At 42.6% G+C, this 21874-nt stretch overlaps 1 protein-coding gene across 1 annotated transcript in view; it reads left to right on the forward strand.

The window, feature by feature from the left end:
- Positions 1 to 21874, forward strand: part of LOC126162238 (esterase FE4-like) — a 75143-nt gene that overhangs the window by 39921 nt on the left and 13348 nt on the right. Inside the window, exons 7-8 of the mRNA XM_049918610.1 lie at positions 1361 to 1526; positions 18896 to 19077. Coding sequence (XP_049774567.1) covers positions 1361 to 1526; positions 18896 to 19077 — 348 coding nt within the window. The remainder of the gene's footprint in view (positions 1 to 1360; positions 1527 to 18895; positions 19078 to 21874) is intronic.

A 21874-nucleotide genomic window follows, 5' to 3' on the forward strand; every position in this document is an offset into this window, starting at 1 on the left:
TCACATCACTAAAATGTACCTGATGAACACGGACGTTAATCATAACACCATTTGACAGCAGTTTAACAGCGCCACAGTGGGTCACGCCCATGTAGAACACATTTCAAAAAAAATTTAAAAATAGTTGTAGTCTTCGGAATTGAATAAATTATATATCTATTAAAAGGTAATAGTCTGCAGATTCAGAAAACGCAAAAAAGTAAAAATTGAACTTATCATGATTTTGAGCCTTTTCGGAGCCCCTTAAGAACCCGCCACTCTCTCGCCGAGCGCCGGCAACCCAGCCAGACCATGTGCATCAGAATGAGCAACTCTCAGATGATGTGCCGGGGGCACTAGATGTAGACTACAGTCCTCATCCGAAATGCTGCATAATGCCCCAGCCCCGGTCTGGAGACCGAATACAACGAAATACGAATAACGGAAGTAAGAAAATAAAATCAGTTTCTGTTTTCTTTTAACACTAACGTAATAAAACAGCGGGCAAGCGCTGCCATTGACACATCGAGAGGTTTGGTTGCGAAGCAAGGGATTAGGTCGAGTATTTTGCATTTCTGTTTGCTGACTAAGCAGTAATATCAACTATTTTCAGTCTGGTCGTTCAAATTTTCCCCTTCCACGACTTCCATAATTTTTTTTTTCCATTGAAATAGTTTGTCCAGGTAGGTAGCCGCGTTAAGGTGCGTGTACACTGGCTCACAAGGAGCGCATGAGCCGGGAAAAAATTGAGCATCCTGTGTGACAAATCGCAAAGCGCGCCGAAGTTTCGGGCACGTAACACTGCTGCCAGCGCTGAGCCTGACGGCGCCTTTGGTGCTCGCCAGAGAAATCGACGGCACCGAACATGCGAGCGCTGGTCGTAATTGCGAGCATGAACCCCTCTGTTCGCAGCGTATACGGCACTTTAACTCAAATCTATACCTACCTGTAAACCCAAATCTGTACCTACCTTGTTTCCTATGCGGGGGCAATGACAGATAAGGTTTGGCGAAGAACGGTGGTATAAAGTGTTGTGTATCAAGACATATCGTGGGGTATCTGTCAATAACGTCGAATAAAGACATCGGTACTCAACGTGTTAATTTCCAGAGTACGTTGTAGACTGCCTTTTCTACTGACTTGTGGTACTAATTGAGAGATATGATAATTTATTTTTCCATTCTCATAAGTGGTCTGATTAACCTAATACGTAATAGCAAAGGTTATGATAATAACAGTATAATACTTGACGTGAAATTAAGTACGAATAAACTAAAACTCAAAACAATTTTTGGCTTAGATGTCTCTATTGTTCATTAAATTGGTAATTCGGGAAATGTACTTAGCAAACGACGTACAAAACAGTAATTTGTTGTTACAGGAAAGCCTAAGTTTGTTCGACTGCATCTGGACACCCACTGCCGAACCGGAAAACGACGGTGCATTTCTGACGGAAGAGCCGTGGACCCTTGTCGCTGAAGGCCGCTACAACCTGGTTCCTTTTATGACTGGTGATACTAATATGGAGCGACTTAAACAAACACAGAGTAAGCTAATATTTACTTGTCAATATGATGAAATATACTTTTATTTTCTAAACTTTTCTAGACACAAAATTTCTGCTTGAGAGATACTGCAAAAAAAGCAATAAAACCGATTCATGAGTAAACAAATCAATGCATCTGCTTAGAATACTTAGCACTGGTATAGAGTCCATTCAAGTATTTTTGTAAAGGTAAGAATAAGCCATCAAGATAGATTTGGATGATATGAAATACCTCAAAAATACTATATTTCTATAGCAAATACAAGTTCCTGTAATCCAGATTGAATTAATGGTGATTCTTTGTAGAGTTTAAAACAACTGTTGGTTGTATTTGTGCTACACACACACACACACACACACACACACACATACACACACACATGAATGCGATATGTGCCTTTAAACGTGTACTGGCTACTTAGCCATGTGTTATGTGAAGGTAGAGGTCTGCTACAAGCGCATCAAAATACCTAGGAGTAGGAATTAGTTAACAGCACTGATAATAAATCTATTACAGCCTGTTCGTTCCATGATTTATTTCTTAAAGCAAATCCACATTGGACAGAAAACTGGATGACAGGTTTTATATTGTGTTTTGAAAATTTTTTCTATCGTCGTAGTGATAATGTACGTTTTCATGCACAGCGAACTCGTTTCTAATTATTATCCCCGCACCCACGGGACATGCAGTTAACCAGTTCTTCAGAAAATCCACTGAGAAGTATGTCCTAAGCTGTGACCCCTTTGACCAAACGTGACTGTAAAAAAGGCGAAGTATCTTCTTTATACACGGGAAGTGTGAAAAAACGAATCCGCAAAATAGTTGTCCCGTATTCTTAACATGGGTTTGCTGCATAATTCTTGAATATATTCACAGTTCGAATATGAAAAAGTTCCTTGAGACCCATAAACTTCGGTCCACGAATCAGCACAGATGTAGAAAGCATCGCTTGTGCGAAAATCAGCTCACCGTTTTCTCATACGATATCCTGCGAACCACGGAGAGATTCCTGTTCCGTAGATTTCTGAAATTTACTTGATACGGTGCACCACTGCAGACTGTTAACCAAGGTACGAACACATGGAATACGTAGATTCCATGTATGTGAGTAGCTGGAAGACATCTTGTGTAATGGAACCCAGTACTTTGTCTTCGAAGTCAAAGAGACAAAGGTATCGTCAGGAGTGGTCCAGGAAGTTTGATAGGACCGCTTTTACTCTCTATGGTCTGACGGACATTGTGAGCACCCATCTTCGTTTGTTTGCTGGTGAAGGCGTCGTCGTTGAGTGACTACAGGAGTATACAAGATGACCTCGATCAAATTTCTAGTTTGTGTGATGAACGGCAGTTAGCTCTAAATGAAGAAAAATGTAATTTAATGCGGAGCAGCAGGAAAAACGTATCTGTAATATTCGGATACACTATTAGTTATGTCGTGCTTGACATTGTCGCGTCGCCGGCCGAAGTGGCCGTGCGGTTCTAGGCGCTACAGTCTGGAACCGCGTGACCGCTACGGTCGCAGGTTCGAATCCTGCCTCGGGCATGGATGTGTGTGATGTCCTTAGGTTAGTTAGGTTTAAGTAGTTCTAAGTTCTAGGGGACTGATGAACACAGCAGTTAAGTCCCATAGAGCTCAGAGCCATTTGAACCATTTTTGAACATTGTCGCGTCGTTTAAATATCTTTGGGCTAAACGTTACAAAGCGATACAAAATGGAACGGACATACGAGGATTGTTGTAGAGAAGGCGAATTGTCGATTTCGGTTTATTGAGAGAAGTTTAGGAAGGTGTGATTCATTTATAAGGGAGGCCGCAAGCAGGACCCTAGTGCGAGTTATTCTTGAGTATTGCTGGAGTGTTTCGGATCCATATGACGACATCGAAGGAATTCAGACGGGGGCTGCCATATTTGTTACTGGTATGTTCTAACGACACGCAGTCATTACGGAGACGCTTGGTGAACTCAAGTGAAGAGAAAGCGATAGTCTTTTCAAGGAATACTACGAGAAAAATTAAGAGAACTGGGGTTTGAAGGTGACGGCGGAAATATTCTACTGCCGCCAAAGTACATTCCATCTAAGGAGCACGAAGAGCTTACGCCCTTACGGAGTCATGTAGACAGTCGTTTTTCACACAATGTGTTTAGGAGTGAGACAGGGAGGAAAATGACTAGTAGTGGTACGAGGTATTTATGTAGATGTAGATGTAGATATGATGGAATTCGTAGTAATGATTAATCGCTTGTAATACGAGACATAGTTGTGCAGAACGGGAACAACTACCGCTATCAAAAACGAACAGGATTTTGTTAGCAGTTATTTGACCAATGTTTCATTTTCCTTCACTTTACTCATAACAATTATTCAAGCTGAAAGAGAAACACTCAATCCACAATAATTACTTAACTGGTGATACAGGATATCTGATTCGACTGAAAAATTAAATGGATGTAAGAGTTTTTCTAGACAATTGTCGATACTCTTCTTCGGTACTGGTCCTAGTAATTTGTATTTCATTTAGGCAACAGCAAAAATATACGCTGCCTTCTATTATAATTAAAAATCTAATAAGATAAAACAGTAAATTGGTATTACTCGTGTAAACTGAAGTGTGAAAAAGAATGAGGTGGCAGATTAATCCAAAAGCTATTTCTTGGAACACATGGCGAATTGTTATCATTTCAAAACCAGCCACACAAGAAACAGCTTTACAGTGTGTTTCAGAAGCTCACTGAACAGCTTAGAGGGACAATCTACATCTACATCTCCATGTAGACTCCGAAAGCCACCTTATTGTGTGTCGGAGAGGGGCCATATGCATCTCTCTCTCTCGCTCTCTCTCTCTCTCTCTCTCACACACACACACACACACACACACATACACACACACACACAGTGTATTATCATCTTTTCTGAGGAACACTTACTTTTAGCTCGTCGGATATGAATTATACACATGACGCGCCCGTTAAGTTTCTGAGAATGGAGAATATCTGTACACACGTTTCCTTTAATTACACGCATACACGTATCGGTTGACAATAGGTGCTGAACAGTGTGTTCTGAACCTCATTGCATATGGAATAGCTTCACACTAAAGACGATCCAAATGTCTCAGTCTTTATAAGATCCTCTGTAATGTCTGTTCAAAAATGGTTCACATGGCTCTGAGCACTATGGGACTTAACTTCTGAGGTCATCAGTCCCCTAGAACTTAGAACTACTTAAACCTAACGAACCTAAGGACATCACACACATCCATGCCCGAGGCAGGATTAGAACCTGTGACCGTAGCGGTCAGGCGGTTCCAGGCTGTAGCGCCTAGAACCGCTCGGCCACTTCGCCCGGCTGTAATATCGGGAAAGGTATTCGGAGTACATAACATCCTTGGCATCAAAGGACTTTACATCAGGGTAACGCACGAGGACCATCTATCCATTGCCTCATACTGTGAACACTTTACTGTTCTTGTGCATAACCATTGATTCCATCATACTGGATCCAGATATAGTTGCGGATAGCCATCAATACTTTGCCGAACAGATTTTAGTAGTTTCTTCTTTTAGGGCTGGAGGGGGGGGAGGGAATATGGGGGCAATCGCTCTTATGACTGGTTTGACTGCGCCCGACACAACTCAGTCTCCTGTGCCAGCCTCATCTCAGAAATGGACTTCCACCCAACGTCTTCAAGTATTTGTTGGGTACAATCCAATATTTGTTTTCCCCTACAGTTTGTACCATACACAGCTCACTCATTCCCTAATTTCGTAACACATGTCCCATCGTTCGGATCCCATCTTTATCTCTGTCTTCCAAACATTTCTCTCCTCGCCGATTTGGGGAGAACCTCCTGATTCTTTATCGATCTACCTAATTTTCAACATTCTTTTACCGCACCACATCTCAAATATTTCGATTTCCTCCTTTTCCGATTTGCTCACAATTCTTGACAGGAGGACGTGTGTTACAGAATAAAGAAACAGAGGATGCTGTTGAAAAAAAAGTACAACAGTTCATATGTTCGTAGAGAACAAAGATACTAGAAAGATAGTCCCCCTGTTAGATAAAGGATGTTTGCTTGATACACCTTAGATCGAAAGTTGCTTTCAGTGATCAAGATAATCGGGATACACGTATATAAATTCTTAATTACTGCAGTTTTGAAAGTGATGTAGGGGTTCATGCAGTAACAATGAGAGAACGCGACCTGTATAGCCAACTTGATCAGATGGCATCGAGCCATCATTCATAGGACGAGTAACAATGGAGAGTGATTGACACACTGAAGGTAGGTGAAGCTCAGAGGTCGCTAGGTGGTGGAATAGTCGTCTGTCTAAAGTTAACGGATGGTGGCAATATTTTTTAATCACAAGTCCATCAACCAAGTTTCCAGTCCAGGACGGCCAATCGGTTAGCGTCTCGATGACTAGCCGCAACCTGTTCTTCGTCATCGTCAGCAGCAGCCATATAGCACCCATTGCGATCTTCAGCTTTTCGGTTCCTTGTCCTGCTTCCCTCTTTATGTCGTCAATGTATCTTCCATTGGATCGCCCTTTACCTCTTTTTCCTGACGCTAACAATCCAACACAGAATCTCATCGGTCAGTTTCCCATAATTTCATCTGGGTATCTGGCTGACCCAAATTCATTATAGTTTCGTAATATTCATTATCATGACTTCCGTTGTTCGTCGGGCAAAATTCATTTTTTAAGTCTTTGATTACGAAATGTCCATTTTTCACTTCCGTAAGTTGACATTAGCAGCAAATACAATGGGAATTCAGTTTCCCAGACGAAAGCAAACAACCTTTTTATTTCTTTGAGTCTACATCTACGTGATTACTCTGCTATTCACAATAAAGTGCCTGGCAGAGGGTTCAATGAACAACCTTCATGCTGTCTCTCTATCCTTCCACTCTCGAAAGGCACGCGGGAAAAACGAGCACTTTAATTTTTCTGTGCGGCCCCTGATTTCTCTTATTTCATCGCGATGATCATTCCTCCCTATGTAGGTGGGTGCCAACAGAATGTTTTCGCAATCGGAGGAGAAAACTGGTGATTGAAATTTCATGAGAAGATCCCGTCGCAACGAAAAACACCTTTGTTTTAATGATTGCCACTCCAATTCACGTATCATGTCTATGACACTATTTCCCTTATTTCGCGATAATACAAAACGAGCTGCCCATCTTTGTACTTTTTCGATGTCATCCGTCAGTCCCACCTGATGCGGATCCCACACCGCACAGCAATACTCCAGATTAGGGCGGACAAGCGTAGTGTAAACAGTCTCTTTGGTAGACCAGTCGCACCTTCTAAGTGTTCTGCCAATGAATCGCAGTCTTTTGTTTGCTCTACCCTCAATATTACCTATGTGATCGTTCCAATTCAGGTTATTTGTAATTGTAATCCCTAAGTATTTAGTTGAATTTACAGGCCTCAGAGTTGTGTCACTTGTCGCGTAATCGAAATTTAGCTGATTTCTTTCAGTACACATAAGCATAACTTCACCCTTTTCTTTATTCAGGGTCAACTGCCACTTTTCGCACCATACAGATACCTTATCTACATAATTTTGCAAGTCCTTTTGATCATATGATGACTTCACAAGACGGTAAATGACAGCATCATCTGTAAACAATCTAAGACGGCTACTCAGATTGTTTCCTATGTCGTTAATATAGATCAGGAATAATAGAGGGCCTTGGGGAACGCCGGATATTACTTCTGTTTTACTCGATGACTTTCCGTCTGTTACTACGAATTGTGACCTTACTGACAGTAAATCACGAATCCAGTCGCACAACTGAGGCGATACTCCGTAGGAACGCAGTTTGGTTATAAGACGCTTGTGAGGAACGGTGTCGAAAGCCTTCTGGAAATCTAAAAATATGGAATCACTTTGACATCCCCTGGCGATAGTACGTATTACTTCATGAGTATAAAGAGCTAGTTGTCTTTCACAAGAACGATATTTTCTGAATCCGTGCTGACTATATGTCAATAAATCGTTTTCTGCGAGGTACTTCATAATGTTCGAATACAGTATATGTTCTAAAATCCTACTGAAAATCGACGTTAGTGATGTTGTTGTTGTGATCTTCAGTCCTGAGACTGGTTTGATGCAGCTCTCCATGCTACTCTATCCTGTGCAAGCTTCTTCATCTCCCAGTTCCTACTGCAGCCTACATCCTTCTGAATCTGCTTCGTGTATTCATCTCTTGGTCTCCCTCTACGATTTTTACCCTCCACGCTGCCCTCCAATACTAAATTGGTGATCCCTCGATGTCTCAGAACATGTCATACCAACCGATCCCTTCTTCTAGTCAAGTTGTGCCACAAGCTCCTCTTCTCCCCAATTCTATTCAATACCTCCTCATTAGTTACGTGATCTACCCATCTAATCTTCAGCATTCTTCTGTAGCACCACATTTCGAAAGCTTCTATTCCCTTGTTGTCTAAACTATTTATCGTTCACATTTCACTTCCATACATGGCTACACTCCATACAAATACTTTCAGTAACGACTTCCTGACATTTAAATCTATACTCGATGTTAACAAATTTCTCTTCTTCAGAAACGCTTTCCTTGCCATTGCCAGTCTACATTTTGTATCTTCTCTACTTCGACCATCATCAGTTATTTTGCTCTCCAAATAGCAAAACTCTTTTACTACTTTAAGTGTCTCATTTTCTAATCTAATTCCCTCAGCATCACCCGACTTAATTCGACTACATTCCATTATTCTCGTTTTGCTTCTGTTGATGTTCATCTTATACCCGTCTTTCAAGACACTGCCCATTCCGTTCAACTGCTCTTCCAAGTCCTTTGCTGTCTCTGACAGAATTACAATGTCCTCGGCGAACCTCAAAGATTTTATTTCTTCTCCATGGATTTTAATACCTACTCCGAACTTTTCTTTTGTTTCCTTTATTGCTTGCTCAATATACAGATTGAATAACATCGGGGATAGGCTACAACCCTGTCTCACTCCCTTCCCAAACACTGCTTCCCTTTCATACCCCTCCACTCTTATAACTGCCATCTGGTTTCTGTACAAATTGTAAATAGCCTTTCGCTCCCTGTATTTTACCCCTGCCACCTTCAGAACTGAAAGAGAGTATTCCAGTCAACATTGTCAAAAACTTTCTCTAAGTCTACAAATGCTAGAAACGTAGGTTTGCCTTTCCTTAATCTAGCTTCTAAGATACGTCATAGGGTCAGTAGTGCCTCACGTGTTCCAGTATTTCTACGGAATCCAAAGTGATCTTCCCCGAGGTCGGCTTCTACTAGGTTTTCCATTCGTCTGTAAAGAATTCGCGTTAGTATTTTGCAGCTGTGACTTATTAAACTGATAGTTAGGTAATTTTCACATGTGTCAAAACCTGCTTTCTTTGGGATTGGAATTATTAGATTCTTCTTGAAGTTTGAGGGTATTTCGCCTGTCTCATACATCTTGCTCACCAGATGGTAGAGTTTTGTCAGAACTGGCTCTCCCAAGGCTGTCAGTAGTTCTAATGGAATGTAGTCTACTCCGGGGGCCTTGTTTCGACTCAGGTTTTTCAGTGCTCTGTCAAACTCTCCACGCAGTATCATATCTCCCATTTCATCTTCATCTACATCCTCTTCCATTCCCATAATATTGTCCTCAAGTACATCGCCCTTGTATAGACCCTCTATATACTCCTTCCACCTTTCTGCTTTCCCTTCTTTGCTTAGAACTGGGTTTCCATCAAAGCTCTTGATATTCATGCAAGTGGTTGTCCTTTCTCCAAAGGTGTCTTTAATTTTCCTGTAGGCAGTATCTATCTTACACCCTAGTGAGATAGGCCTCTACATCTTTACATTTGTCCTCTAGCTATCCCTGCTTAGCCATTTTGCACTTCCTATCGATATCATTTTTGTGACGTTTGTATTCCATTTTGGCTGCTTGATTTACTGCATTTTTATATTTTTTCCTTTCATCAATTAAATTCAATATTTCTTCTGTTACCCAAGGGTTTCTACTAGACCTCGTCTTTTTACCTATTTGATCCTCTGCTGCCGTTTTGTGTACCATGGGGGATCAGTACCATCACTTATTAATATATGTGGAGTATATCTCTCAATTGCTGTTGATAGTGTCGCTTTGAAAACAATCCACAACTTTTCTACACTTACATGATCAGATAGGAAGGAGTGAAGACAGTGTCTCAAAAAGGCGTTAAGAGCATATTTATCAGCTTTTTAAATAGATATACTTTGCGTTTCTTTTTGATGGTTTTAGGTGTTACGGTATTCAGCCTTGTGGTCGCTAATCCCTGTATTCGTCACAACACTCACTATTTGACCAGGATTATTTGTTGCTAAGACGTCAAGTATGCTTTTGCAACCATTTACGCTTCGAGTGGGCTCATGAACTAATTGTTCAAAATAATTTTCTGAGAAAGCATTCAGTACAATTTCGGATGATGTTTTATGCCTGCCGCCGGCTTTAAACGTAAAATTTTTCCAGCATATCGAGGGTAGATTGAAGTCACCACCAACTATAATTGTATGAGCGGGGTACGTATTTGAAATGAGACTGAAGTTTTCTTTGAACTGTTCAGCTACTATGTCTTCTGAGTCGTGGGGGGGGGGGGGGGGTCGGTAAAACGATCCAATTAATAGTTTATCCGATTGTCAGGTATAACCTCTACCTAAACTATTTCACATGAACTATCTACTTCAATTACACTACAAGGCAAACTACTGTAGTTAATCTATCCTTTCTGAACACTGTTAGATCGTTTGAAAAAATTTCGGCTGAATTTATTTCCGGCTTTAGTCGCTCTCTGTACCTACAACTGTTTGAGCTTTAGTAATTTCTGTTAGAGCTTGGAGCTCTGGTTCTTTTCCAACACAGCTACGATAATTTACAACTACAATACCAATCGTTTCTACAACCACCTTACTGAGTTTTATCTGGCCACTTTTAGACGAACGCCCCTTCTGTGGTTCCTTGAGACCCGCTGAACTAAAATACCGCCCATTCCCTTTCATAAATCCCCTGCTACCCGTGTAGCCGCCTCTTGTGTGTAGTGGACTCCTGACCTATTAAGCGGAACTCGGAAACCCACCACCCGATGGCGCAAGTCAAGGAATCTGCAGCCTACACGGTCACAGAACCGCCTGAGCCTCTGATTCAGACCGTCCACTCGGCTCTGCACCAAAGGACCACAGTCGGTTCTATCGACGATGCTGCAGATGGATAGCTCCGCCTTAATCTCGGAAGCAAGACTGGCAGTCTTTACCATTTCCGCTAGCCGCCCGAAACCAGACAGGATCTGCTCCGATCCCAAGCGTCACACGTCATTGGTACCGACATGAGCCACCACCTGCAGTTGGCTGCACCCTGTACTCTCGGAAGCACCCTTTCCACATCCGGAATGACTCACCCCGGAATGCACACGGAGTGTACACTGGCTTCCTTCCCCTCCTTGGCAACCATATTCCTAAGGGGCCCCATTAGGCGCCTAACGTTGGAGCTCCCAACTACCAGCAAACCCACCCTCTGTGAGTGCTCAGACCTTGCGGACCGAGAAGCTTCCTCTGGAACAGGGTGAACGACTGAATCCGTCTCAGAGACATCGTCAGCCACAGGTAAAGCCCGAAACCTGCTTGTCAAACGAACCTGGGAGGCCCTACAATCAGCGCCTCGGAAAGTTTTTCGCTGCCTGCCAGACTTTGGAATGATCTCCCACTCGACCACGGGTGAGAGGTCAACCTCAGTGCAGGCAGTACCCAGGGCAGTCACAGCAGTGGACCGATCGGAGGACACGTGGGACGTGCTCGACGTCCCTCGCATCCCCGCGTCCGATCCCGCACAGTGACGCCCCTTGGCAGCAGCCTCAAGCTGTTTGACTGAAGCCAAAGCAGCCTGAAGCCGTGAGCGAAGGGTCGCGAGCTCAGCTCGCCTCTGAACACAACAATCACAGTTCCTTTCCATTACTGCAGTCGCTCTTGTCTTAAAGCTCGTAAAAATATGTAACAAGCGAACGGTGTACTCGCCTTATTAGTAGCAGGAACTAGCGGTGTGCTCTCGCTGACGGTTGAACTCACACTGACCTGTTGTTTTCAGTTGTTCTAAGTGGCTAAATGTCCGTTTAATCACATCGTTTTCAGGTCTGCAATCATATTTGCTCTCTTCAGCTGCTCTGTTCTTTTCTGAAGCTTTCCTGGATGCAATGCAAACAAAACAATACCACCTGAAAATCGAAGGAGATTCAAATAAGATTCGCTTAAGCATAGTTCTTACTCGTCACAATTTAATCTTCCAAGGTTTCAGAAACTCTTTTCTCAATTCTGAACTTTTTACACTCTTGATGTATCGAATACAAAGTGTTGATTTGTACATACTGTTAAATAAACTGATGAAGATAGATTCTGTTCCTCGCTTCGTAAGTGCTACCAGCAAAGATTTTATTGTGACAGTGAAATTTTTTATTATGTAGTAACCTATCATCAACCGGAAACAGTCACGGAATGGATGCTTTCGGATAAGGCAGTGTGAACTTGCATGTACATCAATTTCACAAGGTGAAAGTACAGGGCTACCCAATATCGCATCCCGTATGGAATTTGTGCAATGGTTTTGTCATCAAAATGCTAATCATGCTACGTTGCAGATAAATTTTAATAGATAATTCTCGTGTTTTACGTGATCGACATTTTAATAGAAGGAATTATCACGTTCAGGGCTAGGAATGGAAGATACAGTTCTATTATTAGAAAGAGTGTAAGATACGTTTGCAATCTTTGATCCTTACTGTTCAGTCCTTACAGCGAAGGAGCGATGTCGAAGATAAAACAATATTCTTAGCAGTGAGATAAGAATTCATGATGAAAGAATATCTGTGACAAATTTGCTGATGACACTGCTACTCTCAGCGAAGACTATAAGGTATACTGAAATGAATGGACAATCTAATGAACACGCTGTATGGATTCAGAGTAAAATGAAGGAACTCGAAAGTGATGACGAGTAGCAGAAATGAAATTTGTGAATAACTTAGCACCAAAATTGGGAACCACAAAGTAGACGAAATGAAGGAATCCTGGTACACTGGAAACAAACTACCGTCCGACGGACGAGGCACATAAAGCAGACTAGCACAGGCGCAGAAGACATTCCTGGGCAAAAGAAGTCTACCAGTGTCGGACACTGATCTTAATCTGAGGAAGATTTTTCTGATAATCTAAGTCTGGAGCACAGCATTTGTGAAGAAACATTAAGCATAATGATTGCTTTTTTTGTAGTTTTACTAGTTATGAAGATACGGTCATGAGTACGTTTCCTTACAAATGGAACCCTAAATTTTTTATTCGGTACCCCAATTCCTCTCTTCAGGACCTCTTAAAAAACGTATCACAGAGAACCATTCATGTAAACACGGGTGTTTTGAACAAGGCAGCACAAAAAGACTTTGGCAGTCGTGTTGTAGTTCACAGTGTAGGTATCCGAGGTACGCTTAACTTGTCCACTTACTGGAACTGACAATAAACAAAAGGAACACAAAGAAAACGCAAACTATTCAACCTTCTTCAGTTGAAGTTCTGTGCAAGTACAACTTTCACCTTCTAAGAGATAGATAAAATTCCGCTCACCTACGGAGAATTTACGTTAACAGGACAATCATAACAATAACGTTTTCTTATTTACAATACGGATATAGGTAGTACAGTACTATAGTACTGTAAAAAATTCTTTGATTGCCTTATACACTCCTGGAGATGGAAAAAAGAACACATTGACACCGGTGTGTCAGACCCACCATACTTGCTCCGGACACTGCGAGAGGGCTGTACAAGCAATGATCACACGCACGGCACAGCGGACACACCAGGAACCGCGGTGTTGGCCGTCGAATGGCGCTAGCTGCGCAGCATTTGTGCACCGCCGCCGTCAGTGTCAGCCAGTTTGCCGTGGCATACGGAGCTCCATCGCAGTCTTTAACACTGGTAGCATGCCGCGACAGCGTGGACGTGAACCGTATGTGCAGTTGACGGACTTTGAGCGAGGGCGTATAGTGGGCATGCGGGAGGCCGGGTGGACGTACCGCCGAATTGCTCAACACATGGGGCGTGAGGTCTCCACAGTACATCGATGTTGTCGCCAGTGGTCGGCGGAAGGTGCACGTGCCCGTCGACCTGGGACCGGACCGCAGCGACGCACGGATGCACGCCAAGACCGTAGGATCCTACGCAGTGCCGTAGGGGACCGCACCGCCACTTTCCAGCAAATTAGGCACACTGTTGCTCCTGGGGTATCGGGGAGGACCATTCGCAACCATCTCCATGAAGCTGGGCTACGGTCCCGCACACCGTTAGGCCGTCTTCCGCTCACGCCCCAACATCGTGCAGCCCACCTCCAGTGGTGTCGCGACAGGCGTGAATGGAGGGACGAATGGAGACATGTCGTCTTGAGCGATGAGAGTCGCTTCTGCCTTGGTGCCAATGATGGTCGTATGCGTGTTTGGCGCCGTGCAGGTGAGCGCCACAATCAAGACTGCATACGACCGAGGCACACAGGGCCAACACCCAGCATTATGGTGTGGGGAGCAATCTCCTACACTGGCCGTACACCACTGGTGATCGTCGAGGGGACACTGAATAGTGCACGGTACATCCAAACCGTCATCGAACCCATCGTTCTACCATTCCTAGACCGGCAAGGGAACTTGCTGTTCCAACAGGACAATGCACGTCCGCATGTATCCCGTGCCACCCAACATGCTCTAGAAGGTGTAAGTCAACTACCCTGGCCAGCAAGATCTCCGGATCTGTCCCCCATTGAGCATGTTTGGGACTGGATGAAGCGTCGTCTCACGCGGTCTGCACGTCCAGCACGAACGCTGGTCCAGCTGAGGCGCCAGGTGGAAATGGCATGGCAAGCCGTTCCACAGGACTACATCCAGCATCTCTACGATCGTCTCCATGGGAGAATAGCAGCCTGCATTGCTGCGAAAGGTGGATATACACTGTACTAGTGCCGACATTGTGCATGCTCTGTTGCCTGTGTCTATGTGCCTGTGGTTCTGTCAGTGTGATCATGTGATGTATCTGACCCCAGGAATGTGTCAATAAAGTTTCCCCTCCCTGGGACAATGAATTCACGGTGTTCTTATTTCAATTTCCAGGAGTGTATTATAATGGTTAAAGGTAAGCAAAATGCTACTTAAGCAGGGGAACTCTACAGAAAGTGATACCATGTGGTGCTCCAGTAAACGGGTTGCTTTAATCCAAGGAAAACGAACTGCCTTAGAAATCGCACAGACGAAGCCCCGAAGTTACTGTTCTCACATTTGTTGCAAGGAATCCACACTCGAGAACACGACAGCTTGAACAGCAGATTGGAAAACCTAAAACCAGTGAACATCGCGTTCAAAGGCGTCACTATTCCACTCTTATAATGCAAACTCACACAGAGAACTGCAAGGAAATGATTCTCAGAATCGATGTACAATTCTGTCAGTGGGAACAACATCAGGTGCTCTCCAACCTGAACTAATACTCTGATGTTCCTTTTGCTGCTGATGGTTACTTGTCATACAGAGAACAGGTAACTACAAAGGACATGGATTGTTGATCCTACGAGTCCCGCGATGACTTAGACAGGTAGAGCATCAGCTCCAACAGAGAGTCAACGTAAGGTGTGGGATACTTCGTCCTCTGATTACTGACCCAGATTCCGGCGACGGTAACCTAAAAGGCAGGGCGAGTGCCAGATTTCTCAATCGAATTCTTTCTCGTCTTCTGGATGAAGTGGCGCTAAGAACCAGAATGCTTATGCAGAGCAACACTTTAGACATCCTGTACATAATGGGTTGCTTGATCGATGCGTTCTCAATAGAAGGTATCCTTCCAGATGAACTGGTAGTGGAGGAACAGTGGATTGCTCTGCTCGGTCTCCTGACTCCTACGCATATTTTCCTTTGGGGCTGCATAAAAGGCCTTATCCGACGCAATAATCCAACAACTCCAGAGAACACGCGGAATGTATTGTGTTTTCTTGTAATTCACTTCAGCAGGCCACACTTGAGCAGCGATGAATTTCATCCAACGCCTGGACCACTGTGTCGCTATCCACTGGCATCTCTTTCAGTACTTATGAGTGTTCTTCACCTATTTTTGCCCACTGTGGATAAGGGTACTGCAGAATCGTAGTATAGATTTCCGTTTCTGTTTCGTATTTAGTTGAATGCTGTGTTTACGTATGAGCTAGAACAGGAGACCCTAAGTCTTTTTGTGCTACCTTGTTCATTACGCCATCTTTACATAAACGGTTCTCTGTGATGCGTTTTTTGAAGAGGTCCTGAAGAGAGGAATTAGGGTACCGAATAAAAAATTTAGGGTTCAATTAAAAAAAAAAGTACTCCTGTTCATATCTTCATAACGAGTAAAGCTACAAGTGCGGCAATCATTCTATTTAATATCATTCTGATACCTAAAGAATATTTACTTGAAATATTTTGTATTTTGCTTTTGGACAAAAAATTATTTGCGTTGGTCAAGATAAATGCGACACCTTGCATGTCGCGTGCTGATTACAACGTCATTGGTATCCGTGTAATAGCTTTGTTCAATACAACTTTTGTGACAGCGTTGGGAATTTGTCTTCAGTTTGTGGAAAATAGTAAGTCAGACGAACTCATGCACTGCACGGAGGAATGTATATCTACGCTATATCCCTTAATGTAAGAAGACTAGGCGATATAAATACTTAGACTTTGAAAGAGGGCGGTGTGTAAAAACGGTTTAAATCCTTGTTATATCTACACATATGTGGGTTAGACTACATGAGGTGGGCACGCTTATGTGACCTCTGCGACTGGAAAACTGATACCAAAGATTATCAAGGCTCTGAGTTCCATGAAGGTGACCGTATACGTCAGCTTCAGGGTGCAGCATGCCCAACTATGTGTATAGCTTCATATACGAAGACTGGCGCATCAACCAAATCAGTGTCAACATTTATTATGTGCAATTGGTCCGATGTTAGATATTACTTCGAAACAGGCACGTGAAGAAACAGGAAGCTAATGCACGACTAATAGATGGCTATGCAGTATGCTAACCTGTTAGGATTCATTCATTTGCGATTCTGATTAGTGCAGTCAATGTAGTACTTACTGCATAAATCAAGACGTTTCGACTGTAACATGAACTCAACAAGCTCTGTGATGTGCAGTTTGAGGGGCTTCACAATACCAAGAATATTCAGAAATTAACTATGGATTTATTATTTCACAATGTGGAACGCCAGCAAACATCTTGCTCCAAGACATTCAGAGAACTTAGAAAATACATCCAACTACTCACGGACAACTCCGTAATGAACACTGGGTAAATGAACTGAAAGCATAATCATAAGCATGTAAATCAACAGAGCCCCTGAGGACTGAAAGAGTTACAATAAGGATGCGCCAAGAAACTCCCAAATTCACCCATATATTGCATCATAAAAAGATACACTAACTAATCTTCCATCGTACATTATTTTAAAATTCAGAGAGTGATCGAAAGCGACAGGGACGTGCCACAACTCCTGACTGCAATTCCATAATCGAGACCCATTATGGAATAGAAATCGCAAAACCAGACACCACAGTAATTTTTACATATGCAAAGGTCATCATCTTATTCAGTATAAGTCATCTATCACCCATTATTGCATAGTTGGAACTCAGATTACAACTTGTGTTAGCAGGCAAAAAATGCACTAAGTCAATAAGTTCTCAGAGATGAAAATTCCGAAAAATCAAGTATTCATGCTGGTAGTCATTCGATTCAGATCACGAACTTTACTTTGAAAGAAGTGGTTTGGAAGGAAGCTCCTATCTGGAGGCACGTGAACAAATCGGAGACCAATTATGCATATATATATATATATTGTAAAATATGCAAGTAATGGAAATTCAGCCACATACAGTTATTTGTCTGACTGTACACAATCCGATATATCCTTTAAGCAACACAGTTAAGGTCTAAACAAACAAATACTGTGAGTTCATACAACTTACAGCCATTCGTTGGAAGCTACATACTGTGATCTCAGTTGTGTGTTACAGTTCTACGGTCCCATACATCTTATGATCATGTGGTGAGGCTAAGGCTCAAGTGGCTCAAGTGCATATACGAAGACAGCTTCCAGACACAGAATATCAACTACATTCTGGAGAAAAATATTTGATCAAGTGAACATCATCAACAGAGAAACTTATATATAGAGTAAAAAAACGGATTCACTTTTCTGTTATTTCTTAATTTCTTGTACGAAATGTTTCAAAATATAAAGCTTCATCTTCAGATGCCTCCAAATAGTTATGGGGAAATAAATATGTGGCGATCGGACCAGTCAGTAAGGGGGGTGGCGGGGATGAGGGCTACATCGATGTCAAACTAACGTATGACAACCAACCACAGAGCCCGTCTGGATAGCACTGGAAGTGCGTTTGTTTGGCACTGGTGTGATGACCCCACATGACTGTCTGGCACGTCCGCCATACAGTTATGTCCACGTAATTATCTGGTAACACCTGAAAATAAAGCTTTATGTTTCTAAACCGGTCGTGTAACAAAGTAAGAAATTATCAGTAACTGAATCGGATTTTTTATTCAATAGATATACCAAACTGTAACATTACAAATCTGACCTTGCAGAACAAGGTTCAAATACATTCATGCATTCAGTGAAACATACACAGACACATGCCGGAAAAAATGGGAACGAAGCAAGGTGTGAGCCTCAAGAGGCTCTGTACGATTGCGACAGAGCGAAAAAGGAATAAAATAGCAGACAAACCGACACAGCTCACATGTTAAGACGCGAAGGGCCGTTTGCACTTGTGAAACGGGATTAACAGAACCGTTTCAGTCTTAGCACGAAGAAAAACCGCATAACAACATCTCAGGGCGCAGTCTCTCAGGATTTCTCAGCTTCATTGATTAATGGTGTGCTTCCCGGTCCTCACCTTAGTTGGTGTTTCCTTTTTATGGACAGTATTTCGGTGACTGAGTCAGCGTCTTCTTCAGGTGCTGCGAGTTTTTCTTGTGATGTGTACCCACTGAATGGTGACTGCAAGGCAGTCCCACCACAGCTCACAGGACCTGAAGAAGACAACTGGTTAGGCCGTCGAAACGTTGTACATAAAATGGAAACAGCAACTCGGCATAACACCCGTGAGCATGCCAATAGCTCTGGACGAGTGTTACTCATACCAGTCAAATCCTGTGTCTGAAAATCTCTTCAAAACATTCACTTCTGCAACTCATTTCTCGGATTCAGAATAGTTTGCTCTGTTGTCAGAGTTGGAACTTGACTCTTAAACAGTAAATGTCTTTTATCACAGGTGGTGGTGCGTTATATACTGAAGAACAAGTAAGCAACTTCAACGAAAACTTCGACGAGATTGTGGGGATTGACATACGACTTCCTACAAGGGAAGAACAGCTGAAGGCAGCTGCGTCCATTAAAGAGTTCTACTACAACGGCAGTGACATCACAGTGCAGGACAACTACACCACATGCCTGGTAAGTCAGAGGACATACAACTACCTTTTCTAAATCTCTACTGGTAAAATATTATAGAAATAATTTGATCTCTTATGTTACATGGAGTAAAAGAAGATCAATCCAGAGGTAGTGGTATCAAATAAATATACAAGGCGATTAAATTTAAAGTTAAACTCTCAAACCGCTGTACAAATAACCCCACTGGTCAGAATGACGACAAATTGCAACAGAATATTATCGGAGACGGAGGAAAATGTATGGCAGAAGATAAATAAATAGTTACAAAATGTAGCAATAGATGGGGTTGTAAGCATCATAATTTAATAGTGGTCGACTACAGATGACAAATGAATCATACAACAATGCCTAAGGTATACGTTTGACGCTAAACAAACTACTATTCAGTGTGCATGGGCGTACAGGTGTGATACTGTTTGTTAAGTAAGCCCGTCCACCCACGGCAAGGTCATATCACATCGGATGGAGAAAGTCGGTTTTTAACTGTTCTGAGGCCAAAAACCGCATAAAAAGCATCACTCACGTCTGTTTTTAATTGTCCTGAGGCCAAAATACGCATAAAAATCGTCAATCACATCAGTTTTTAATTGTCCTGAGGTCAAAAACCGCATAAAAGCGTGAATCAAAATCAAAGCGGATTATTAATTTCCGTGTGACTGGCGCAAAACACGTTCAACATTCTGTCCACCGTTTACTGCAACAAGTTGAAATCGAGAAACAGCGTGTTCCACAACTGATCAAAGTGTTTCCGGGATCCCGTTCAGAATTTGTTGTGCTATACATGCTTTTAGTGCAGCCAAGTTTTCAGTCGGAACACTGAACGCAACATCTTTTAGATAGCCCCACAGCCAGAAGTCACATGGGTTAAGATCAGGTGGTCGGGACGGACAGGCTGTACGGAAATGGCGGGTGATAATTCTAGCATTTCCCAAATGGAGCTTCAGCAGCTGCTGAAGTGGAGATGCGTAAAGATGATCCCACCCACAAATCCACGGTGTTGGTGAGCTGGAATGACGTGGTTCTGCAAAAGACATTCATAGCGCTCACCAGGGACGGTACAGGTAACAGGACCAGAAGCACCTGTATCTTCGAAAAAATTTGGCCCAATGATAAATGATGCCGCGAGCCTGCACCACACAGTGACCTTTTCTGGATGAAGTGGTACTGGTGGATTTGCGTGTGGATTTTCCGTTGCCCATATTCGACTATTCTGTGTATTGATATATTCTGTCAGATGGTAGTGGACTTCGTCTGACCACAATATCTTCCATGGCCAATCATTGGGTCCACTTCCATGAGAGCGGGAAATTCTAAAGCAAAGGTCTCTCTTGCTGGCCGGCCAACAGGAAGCAACGCGTACACATGGGTAGTTTTGAATGGATAGCAAAGAAGGATGTTTCGTAGGATTTTACGCACCTTGCTCACGAGTATGTCCAATGTTCGTGCAGTTCTCCGTGCAACACACGTTTGCACGCCACCACTCGTCTCCTGCATTTCCGTGCCCACTGCTTCCACTGACGTCGAATCAATTCGTTTCCTCCCTCTACCAGGTTGCACACCAAAAGAACCCGTCTTCTTGAAATTCCGAATCATTTTCTGCAGACCCATGGCATTCATCGGACTAACGCTTGTTTTTCAGACCCTTCAGTGTCCGGAACTTCTACAGAGTGACTTGTGCACAGTCATAAGCTTTCCAAGCAGATCGCTATCCTGCATTGAGACAGTCATGGTGAATGTTGCAGACACAAAAGGAGGAAAAGCCGTGTACCCGGCGTGTTTATACCAACTTCAGTGGGTCGTGCGAATGACAGGTGTTTTCATTTGTATATTCTGACACATGTAGCACAATGTATTGATCAATTTTCTAACTTTTTTTTCTTCTGTTATACGTGTCCCCCTTTTTCCGATGATATTCCGTACAATTTGACATCATTCTGACCAGTGGTGTTATTTCTACGGCGTTTTGAAAGCTTAACTTCAATTATAATCACCATGTACATAAAATTTATGTGGGAGTTAAAAAGCTACTAAAATTGCAATAAAGTGAACATACGCATTTAAAATAATGAATGGTGTATCGATTACAATGGTATCTCACTGTTCTGTTTTTACGATGCTGCCTTGCTGTTTATGTATGGTTCTGGGCCCTCCTAACCACTTCTATGTAATTCTCAAACATCCACGTTATAATATAATAATTTCATGTCAGTGAACTTTCCTGGAACATCGATGTTAAGGTACCTCTGTTAGGAATCGGTGAGTGTATAACTCATTTTGCTGGAAGACAATTTTTTGTCTTTGTATTTATTTGGTTCTAAAGCAACTGAAACTCAATAACGAAAACATATGACCATCTTGAGAAACGTTTTACCCTGAACAGAAGTCTCATTCTTTATGACGCCTAGTAGAAGATTATTATAAATAAACAACTCGGTAGCGACGGATGATAGTCTAGTAATTAGCTAATAAAACATTGTCTTCACGTAAGACAAAAGCTTTCGTAAATTGCTACCAGACTCATTCCCATGGAAGTGAAAAAATAATAATTTGACAATAGAGGGTTATTTTATACGATTTATATATTACATTGAGCAACGGACACTTCAAGTACCCCAGATCATAACGAAACACTGACATCTGCTTCTACAAATACGGTCAATCCCTACCAACTGTGGAAGCATGTGCAAACACAAATGGTTCAAATGGCTCTGAGCACTATGGACTCAACATCTGTGGTCATCAGTCCCCTAGAACTTAGAACTACTTAAACCTAACTAACCTAAGGACATCACACACA

This window comes from Schistocerca cancellata, chromosome 2 (genome assembly GCF_023864275.1).
Source record: "Schistocerca cancellata isolate TAMUIC-IGC-003103 chromosome 2, iqSchCanc2.1, whole genome shotgun sequence".
Lineage (NCBI taxonomy): Eukaryota > Metazoa > Arthropoda > Insecta > Orthoptera > Acrididae > Schistocerca > Schistocerca cancellata.